Raw genomic sequence first — 10,265 nt, 5'->3', positions numbered from 1 at the left:
CCTCCACCTAGACCAGGAGGCCAAGATTTAAAGTGCCACCTGCTGCAGTCTGAACAGGTTGATTAGAAAAATAGGTTAAATAAAAAATTTAAAATTTTAACTGCATGTAGCCACGTAGTTAACTCCTACATTAAAGATGAGTTGGACCTTAAATCTCAACACAACCAGTGTAAATGTGAAGTCCAGGCAATTTTCTTTGATTTACCGTTAAATCCAAGTGTTTTGTGTACTATTGGCTCACTCAGAGCTGCAAGCAAATGCTATAATTTTTCATTGACTTTTAAATGGCAGCTAAGGATAGCTCTGTGGCATACTGTACCTCCAACTTTTCACTAAATTCCTCAGAGTAAGGAATAAACCTGCTGTCCATGTCCCCTTTATAAAACCACGTGCATCGCCTCACTTCTGATGGTTCCTCTTCCCAGTACACAGCGTGCCGTGTGCGGTCATATAATTGAATGTCATAGCGACCTCCGTCAGTGGACACAATCACATTTTCAGGATCTGGTTGTACTGGAAGTTTTAAATTAAAATAGGTTGCTTTACATTTTGTAACAAAAAGTGACAACAGCTAAAAATACAAAAGAAGTATTCATAATAACCATTGTACAATTAGGAAGAATAATTTTTGTATGAGAAAAAGACAACTTGACAATGCTGGTTAAATGGTATTTGGCCTGTGCTCGTTAGTGTTTCAAATCAAGTCTGGATAACAACCAAAAATAAAAATGTTATGGTGCATTATAAAAAATATTGTGCCTGTCATTTCATGCATGTCTTTTGATGAAATGTATCATCTTTTTTCTTCTCAATGCTTAAGTTTCAGATTAATTCCTCCATCTGACTAATGAAAAACAAAAGAAAACTAATGAGACAAAACCTTGGGAAAGGCCAAAAAAATTAAGATTTTCAATCCTGAAAGGAAGGAAAGAAGAGTTTAAAGATAACAAATTGTGTAGAACTGCTTAATCCATAAAATTACTTTAAACTAAACTGGAAGAGGACAGCAAGTTCAAGTGAGTAAAACTGAAATTTAGAACCAATATCTTATCCACATCAAATGGTCTTTTGGATAAGAATCTGGAATGACCAGAACTAGATGCTGTAAGTAGAGGTTTTATAATTGATAGCCACGACTTTCTGGGTGAATCATCTAAAGTATGTCAAATGACTTTGCTTAATCACAATAATCTTATAATAAAGGAACTGTAAAAGGTAGATACTTCCTTCAATCAGTCAGCGTAAACATTTAGATCTGGCACAGTTGCTTTGATTAATGTCAATTCAATTGGTGCAAGATGGATTCTTTCACTGCCTTATTTTACCTACTTACAGTGACACAAAGCAACTCAACATTTCAATATCACAAGCAGCTCAATGGTGAACAGGTGATATCAAACTTTAAAACTGGTACTTCCCATTTGTTAATTCAACACTGTAGCTTCTTTTTTGTCACCCTCCCAAACCAATTTTTTGATCATGGAAAACTAGTCATAGCCCTTTGACTTGCCTATTGTTAAAATATAAATGAACTGTCACGGATACAATAAATGTTAATTTAAAAAAGATGACATGTTGTGACAGCAGACAACACAGACAATGGTCAAAGACTAACCTATAAGGTTGTGGTGACTGTCATTGTTAACCAACAGCAAAACAGATCTTTGTTCCAGTTTACATGGGTCACAAAATTCAAAGGCGGTGTGAATGCATTCAACAAAACAAACACTTTTGATGCTTAAAATAAGCGTTTTTGTATAGAATTAACAAATTAATGCTGTAGCTTTAGGGGATTAAATCTGGACTCCATTTCCCATCTTATTTAGTAACTCCACTGTCAAACCAGAAGCCTGAACACTTATAGATTATCATCTCGGAACTAGATGTGTCCAAAAAACGTTGTTTTGAAGAATTTGACTTCCAGCTAATGAACTATCAATCCATCCTCACACAAGATGTTTTAAACAATACCACATATGTTAGACTGGCATCCTAATCAACATTCATTGAGAAAGAGTAATGGAAGTTTAAAAAGTTATTTGAGAACAACACATTGATTTGTATTATAAATACACCCGTGTCTTAGATTTTTCAATTCTAAAAAATGAATTTATCATCTTGTCTAATTAATAAATCTAAAAAAATGCTTATTAAATTCTAACACAAAGTTATGATGGCTCGGTAAAACAATATCCACAGTGCTGCATTAAATCACATTTCAATGAAGTCCCAGATTTGTTAACTTCACCTCTGCTCATTTTTTTCATCTATTCAAAACTAGCCAGCTTGGCAAAAGGGATGGTGATGATGGTGGTAAGAGCTAAATGTAACTTTCCTGTTTCTGATAGCAGATGTGGGGTAGAGCAGGGGTGGGCTTTACTGCAACGTTATAGACTGTATCAACACCAATTAGATACAATCATATAAATAGCTACACGTCAAGTAACTATTTACATTCCAGTGACTAACAATGTCTAGGTATGGTGTGAGGAATTTTTTTTAAGGTGACCAAAATATTGGAAATAATTAATGACGTTTGTAATTTACTCATGCTGTACATCTGCAAAGACTGGATTGTACAGTTGGCATTTAATTTACAAATAGTCGAACCATTCATAAATACAAACATGTATATACTTGAAAAGGAGTCCAAGTTACCTGAAGCAGCATATTAGCAACTCAAACATTACATGGCAAAATGTTCTCACTGAATGCTATGTAACAAACACATTTGCTTAGTGAATGTTTATTTGTCAATAAATCTTGGGATTTATTCCAAACACAATAAGTACATAATTTAAACACCAATTCTGGAATCTAAAATTGATTACAAAGCAGAAATAAAATGACTGATTAGAGGGGAAAATTATCCTGCATTATTTATCAAATATTTAACTGAAATAATTTTAAACTGAAGTTGTTTTTAGTCAGAGAACAAAACATTGGGTATAAAATAATTTTGAAATCATACAAATAAAGTTACTTCTACTCACTAGAGTTGTAAACTTCTTCCAGCTTCGCTGTGTCCAGAAAACTGAATGGCATCCAGATTGGTTTACCTTCCACCAGCTTGCAGTAGAACCAATGGGGTCGCACAGGTTCATAGAGGTTATATGGCAAATTCAGTAAAGGCTGCACTGCTGCGGCTATAGGTTTAGAAGCAGGTGGGGGTAACACACCCTGCCCTACAGTGGCCTGAAAAGAGAGGGTGCATCAATTTTATTTTGTTTTAAAGGACTCAGTAAAGGTATGATTAAAATATCATTCTCTTCCGAAAGTAATAGTTACTCCAAGCAAAACTAATGGCCCAGATATAAGACAGAGACAAACTGAAAGGTACGTAAAGCAATAAATCACCACAGCCCTGGCAACTCGAACTGGAAGCAGTACCGGAGTAAATTAAGAAAGAAGGCATGTGCCTGGCAGACACAAAGAAAGGCTGCAGACACAAGGAAGAAGTACAAGCTTGTAAATTGGGGGATGAAAATGATGAGATGCTTACACAAAAAGAAAGCAGACAGCAACAGAAAGAAGAACAGAAATATTTCTTGAGAGAAGCAGCAAATCTCTCTCAGGAAATGTTCAGCCTTGCTGGATGGCAGAAAAGGAGACAGAGCACTTGAAGGTACTATATTAGCTAGATAAGCAGTTTTAGAACCTGGAAAGCTGTGCAAGTAGTTTGGACATGGTAAACAGCTGGGTGGTTTTCAGACGTAGCTAACCTGTGAGCTGTTGTTAGTTGTGGTCTTGTTAATACGATCTCTCTCGATGAAATGTCTCATAACAAGATAGAAGTACAATTAGCCTTCGTGGGACAGACTAGCTCAAGGGAACATACTTTCAAGTAAGAAACGTTTCCCTCTTAAGAGAAAGGCCAGGAGAATTTTTTTTCTCTCAAGTTATCAGTCTGTTTAGTTCTTTTTGCAAGATCAATGAAGGCAGGGCAATTTAATTATTTTAAGGCAGATTTAGATAGATTCTTGATTGGCAAGGGAGTCAAAGAGTATGGGGTATACAGGAAAATAGAGTTGAGATCACAATCAGATCAGCTGTAAGCTTGTTGAATGGTAGAGCAGACTTGAGGGGCTTCTTCTGTTTGTTTCATACACATGAAACTCAAAAGACAAGTGCTGATATTACATAAGATTCCTGACTTATCCTGTATGAATAAGGAAGGACATTGCGGAATTGTGGAGCTATGATTTGCCACAACGCTGCAGGGAGCAATTTGAGTGCTTGTGGTCCAAGAAGATGTCTTTTGGTTTTATCAAACAAGTTAAATTTATCTTTTTCTTTTATTTGAAGTACAGGTTGCTTGTCAATTCATGCTTATTTTACCTGATTCTGATTTGCTTTAAAGTTTAATAAAAATAAAACCTTGTTGGCAATTTCCAATTCTTTAACTGTAGTTAAAAACAGAAATCATGCAAGCTCCACTACACTGGTACCTTGTCAACAGACTCACTTTTCCAGACACACAACAGCTTCAATTGGTGGTACTTAATTGGTAGACATTCATTAAATATGCCAGAAAAAAGTTAGAACTTCTCCACAAAAGTTCATGTTACATTTTTAGCAGCACATTAAGTATCATTCATCACCAAGCAAGCTCTCTGGCACTGAAAGTTTCCAAGTGTGAAATCTCATTCCTTCGGATTTCAATCCTTGGTCAACTTTTTAAAAATGTCATAACTTGAATATTTTTTAAACTCTTTCCTGTATTTCACTCTCTTTAACCCACCCTTCTCTCCCATTATATTTTGCTTACTGTACATAATTTTATATTAAATACTCTAACTTACACTTTCTGGTTGAAACTCTGCACCGTCAGACTAAAGATTCTTCAAACTGATATCTTAAGGAGACAAACTGCCGTTTTCTCTTTTCATGCAAGTCTCAGACCCCTGACATAGGGAACTCGATAGAATAAATGTTGAAAAAAATCTTACTATACAATGTTTCCTCCCACAGTCCAAAGATGTCCAGGCTAGGTGGATTGGCCATGCTAAATTGCCCATCGTGTTCAGGGATATGTAGACTAAGTGGGTTATAGAGGGATGGGTTTGGGGTGGGATGCTCTGGGGGTTGGTGTGGACTTGTTGGGCCGAAGAGCCTGTTTCCACACTGTAGGGATTCTATGAACTCAACGTGTAAAGATGTCAGATTCACAAACCTGATGGGCTTTCTGGTTTAAGTTAAGTTTCAGGTAGGACAACAATAAAGATAACTTGTCATTCCAGTGATTGTTTACACATATTGTTACTGCATTCATACTATTCATTTGAGCTCAGCAGAAGTCAATGTCAAGTTAAGATGGTGAATTCTACTCTGGGATTGGGACAGGTGGTTAAAACATCAAGTGCTGATGAAACATTAACAGTGGAGTCAGACTTTGACATCAAATGAATTGCGAAGAAAGAAGTCAGGAAAGTAAGCACTTAGAGAAGAAATTTTGATCAGTGATGCTACAGGAAAAAATTTGACAATCTGTAATGGAAGGAAAGCATTGTAATGTCTCATTTTATATCATTACCCCAAATTAATATTTATCAAATTGACTAAGTGAACCTGATCATACTGGTTTCTCTGTGCAGACATCTTGCAGAAGAAAGCAAATCACATCTCAACACAAGGTTAATTTGAGATTACTACTGGAGCAATTGAAGAGGTACATGTGAAAGACACAAATATCCAGTTCAGGTTGCAAAGCGGTGCTCATATCTACATCCCTGCTTTGGACCACAGAGGTAGATATGGGACAGTATGAACACAGGAGTTAGGAGCAATAGGCTATTTGGCCCTTCAAGCCAGCTCCAATATTTCACAAAATCACGGTTGATCAGGTTACGGTCTCACTTCCACTGTCCGTGCCATATAATCCTTGTCTCCCCTGTCTATCAAAAATCTGTCTAACTCAGCTTTAAATAGATTTAAAGACCCAATCTTCCAATTTTTTCTGGGGTAGAAAAATTAAACACCGTGAACCATTCCTTGAGATAGTCTCAAAAGGGAGACTTCTTATTCTTAAACTGTATTCACTATTTGCAGTTTTTCCCACACAAGGAAATATTTTCCTGGTATTCACCCTATGTCAGCTCAACATATTTTATGTTCCAGTAAGATTGCCTCTCATTCCAATGAATATAGGCCTAACCACTTCACAGGTTAAATCTTTCATCCCTGGATGAATTGTGTGAACCTTCTTTAAGCACTTCATAGTGATTATTGTTTTTCGAATAAGGAGACCAAAACCATTGACAGTACTCCATAGGAATAGGAGTAGACCACTCAGTCTGTCAGTTTGTCCTGCCATTCAAATTAATTATGGCTGATCGAACACTTGTGTCGTTTACTCACTACATCCCCATTATCACTGTTTGCTACTGGTCATCAGAAATCTACCTTCCAAAAACATATTCAAAGACTAAGTTGTCATAGCAACGCATGGTTGGGAATTCCAAATTATCACAACCTTCTGAGTTTAAAGAAAATATACCTTCATCTCAGGCCTATTTGGCACCCATTAATTTTAAATTGTGCCCAGTGGCTTTTGACTCTCCAAGCAGGGGGAGCATGTTGCCTGCATCCACCCTGTCTATCCCTTTAAGTATTTTGTAGATTATAAGGAATTTACCTCTCATTCTTCAAAACACCAGAGGAGACACACTCGTTTGCCCAAGCTCTCTTCGTAAGACTGACACTCTATCCTGGGAACAAGTCTGGTGAACCTCCACTGCACTCCCTCTATCACAATAATATCCTTCTCCAGATGTGGTCTCACCAACACCATGTACAGCTGCATGAAAACATCTCTAGTTTTACATTTCACTCCCTTTGTAATAAATTACAACATTCCATTTGCCTTCCAGAACATCTGAAGTACCTGCACAATAACTTTGTGATTCGTGCACCAGAACACCCAGATCCCTCTGTATCACCGAGTTCTGCAGTCTATCTCCACTTAAATAGTGTGCTGCTTTGCTATCCAACCAAAATGGACAAGTTCATATTTATCCATGTTATACCTCATCTGCCAATTTTTGCCCACTCACTTAACCAATCCATATCCCTTCGCAGACTCTTTACCTCCTCTTGACAACTTGTTTTCCGTCCTATTTTGATATCATCACCAAGTTTAGTTACCATATATTTATTCGGTCAAAGATGCTCAAGTCATTTACATGAACAAACGATACCACACAACATGAAGTAGTATGTATGGCAGGCTCAAATTCTTCATAAAAGGATTCTCATTCTTTTCCTTTTAAAAGGCAAACAATGCACCTCACATGCATCCAGTGTATAATAAAAAGTTCTGCACCTTCCTAATTTCCATCACACTTATACCTGTAACTTAACCATTTTTGGTTGAACCAATGTTCATTGACTAAAACATGGGCAGTTAAGAATTGTTACTATACTTCAAAAGTACTTCATTGATGGGGGAATTACTATATCTGCTTGTTGTGAATAACTATTCAGGCAGTTTGCAAATAAACTGAGGATTACATAGTTAGTACAATAGACAGTACAAATATTTTGACAGTGAAGTGATACCTGTGGAGGAGACGTTGGTGGTGTCTGGTACAGATGATTCGCTGGGGGAGTAGACTGAAAGGAAGGCATTTGCTGGTGACCTTGACTTTGGCTTTGCTGAAGCTGAGGTGGTGTAAAGTAGGGACTGGGGCGGCTGGTCTGCGAACTTTGGCGATAAGGATTATAATTATGCTGAGTCTGAGGAGAGGAAACAGATGGAAAAGCAGTTGACGAGGAAATGGCATGCTGAGTATTCTGATACGTTGTGCTAATATACTGAGACACCGCGGGCATCATGGAGCCAGGCTGAGACTGCGGACTCTGAAATGCAAAGGGATCCTGCACAGAATGTGCTGTAGAAGTAAGGGGTACTTCGGTTGGAGCCATTGGTAATGAAGCCGTCCCCGCAGGTGGTGCTGCTGTTGTGAAAGGAGGATGTCCAATATTCGCAAAAGGATCATTGTTGGTTGCAGCCTGGGTGAAATAGCTGAAGGTTGATGGATGACTTGTGGAAGCAGAAGTCTGACCTACAAAACTATCCTCCTCACCAACGTCTGTGGATTCATCTGTGGGTTCATCAAACAAAACAGAGGTCAGTCTTAATTTAAAAACATTTGAAAATAATTGCCTTTATCCATGCTTTACCTTCTAGATGATAAATAGCTAAATCTCATTCAGAATATTTTCAAAGTAACAATTTATTACCTTTTCTGATACTATTAATTTTGATTAAATAGGCAAACACTGTCAACCTCACTGGGTTAGCACACTGAAAATCAAGCCCCACTATTCCTAGAGTCATACAAAGCTTAACATTTTTATGAAAATATGCAAATTCCCCAATTTACCTGTCTTATAGACTAACAGAAATATCAGATCAGGTTACAGAACTTAACAAGCATACCATTTAATACAAATAATGACGATGCCTTACACTATGATGTGTGGCATGATCACATGCTAAATGAGACAGACTCAAAAAAATCTAGCAACTTGAGACTGGGCATCCATGAGGCACTGTGAGCCATCATCAGCAGAAGAATCATACTCCAATACAATCTACAACCTCATGGCCCAGCCTATCCCTACTTTATCACTAGAATCAAGCCAGGAGATCAACGCTAGTTCAAATGAAGAATGCAGGTGGGCATGCAAGGAGTGGAACTAGGCATACCTACAAAAGAGGTGTCAATCTGGGGAAACTATAAACCAGGACCACTTTCATGTCAAACAGCACAAGCAGCAAGTGATAGAAAGGATTAATTAATCTCAACCTCACCGCCAATGGGTCGGATCTAAAATCTGCAGTCCTGCACATCCAACCGTGAATGGTAGTGGACAACGAAACAACTCACTGGAGGCAGCGGCTGCACAAATATCCCCATCTTCAAATGACGGGTGAGTCCAACACATCAGTGCAAAATATAAGGCTGAAGCACCCAGAACAATCTTCAGCCAGACATGCTGAAGGATGAAGATACTTGGCCTCCTCCTGTGGTTCCTAACATTACATATACCAGTCTGCAGCCAATTCAATTCACTTCATGTGATACCAAAAACAGGCTGGAGGCATTCAATATTGCAATGGCTATGGGCCCTGACAATATTCAGCAATAGTACTTGTGACCCTGAACTTGCCGCACCCCTAGCCAAGCTGGTCCAATACAACATCGGCACCTACCTGACAATGTGGAAAAATGCAGGACAAATCCAACCTGGCCAATTTCCACCCCATCAGTCTACTCTCGATCATCAGTAAAGTGATAGTTGGTGTTATCCACAGTGCTATCAAACAGGACCCACTCAGCAATAACCTGTTCAGTGGCACCCAGTTTAAATTCCGCCAGGCCATTGAGCTCCCAGCCTATTTACAGCCTTGGGTTCAAACACAGACAAAAGTGGTCAATTTCAGGTGTGAGGTGAGAGTGACAGCCCTTGAAATCAGGGCTGCATCCAAAAGTGTGGCATCAAGGAGCCTTTGCAAAACTGGAGTCAATGGGAACCAGAGGGAAAACTCTGTTGATTGAAGCCATACCTGTCACAAAGGAAGACGACTGTGGTTGTTCGAGGTCAGACACCTATAGCTGCTTCATCAATTACCTTTCCTTCATCGCAAGGTCAGAAATGGAGATGCTCATTGATGATTGCGCATTGTTCAGCACCATTTGCAACTCCTCAAATACTGAATCATTCCATGTCCAAATGCAGCAATGCCTTGACAATATCCAGGCTTACGTTGAAAAGTGGCAAGTAACATTTGTGCTGCACAAATGCCAGACAATGACCATCTCTAATCAAAGACAATCTAACCATCTCCCTATGACATTCAATGGGGTTATCGTCACTACATGCCCCCACTATCCACATTCTGGGGATTACCATTAACTAGAAATTAAACTGGACTCGCCATATCAATATAGTGTCTACAACACCATGCCAGAGGTTGGAGGTACTGTAGCAAGCAATTCAACTCCTGACTCCTCAAAGCCTGTCCACCATCTACAAGGCACAAATCAGGAGTGTGACAGTGTACTCCTGCCTTGCCTAGATGTGTTCAGTTCCAATAACACTCAAGAAGCTTGACACCATCCAGGACAAAGCAGCCTACTTGGTTGGCTTGCAATGAGTTTCAGTAACTCGCTATTAAAAAGTACAGCAATGCCTTCCACAAGCCTTAGTTTTAAAACAAAAACTGAAAGAACTCCGGATGCTGTAAATCAGGAACAAAA

General features: G+C 38.6%; 1 protein-coding gene across 1 annotated transcript in view; it reads right to left on the bottom strand.

Annotated features, from left to right (window-relative positions):
- Positions 1–10,265, bottom strand: part of LOC125485617 (SEC23-interacting protein-like) — an 18,389-nt gene that overhangs the window by 3,509 nt on the left and 4,615 nt on the right. The window contains exons 2-4 of the mRNA XM_048609200.1: positions 7,558–8,102; positions 2,994–3,195; positions 320–513 (exon numbers count right to left, since the gene is read on the bottom strand). Coding sequence (XP_048465157.1) covers positions 320–513; positions 2,994–3,195; positions 7,558–8,102 — 941 coding nt within the window. The remainder of the gene's footprint in view (positions 1–319; positions 514–2,993; positions 3,196–7,557; positions 8,103–10,265) is intronic.

This window comes from Rhincodon typus, chromosome 20 (assembly GCF_021869965.1).
Source record: "Rhincodon typus isolate 14 chromosome 20, sRhiTyp1.1, whole genome shotgun sequence".
Taxonomy (NCBI): Eukaryota; Metazoa; Chordata; class Chondrichthyes; order Orectolobiformes; family Rhincodontidae; genus Rhincodon; species Rhincodon typus.
The sequence above is the reverse complement of the archived record's forward strand: the minus strand, read 5'-3'. Positions and strand labels throughout refer to the sequence as shown.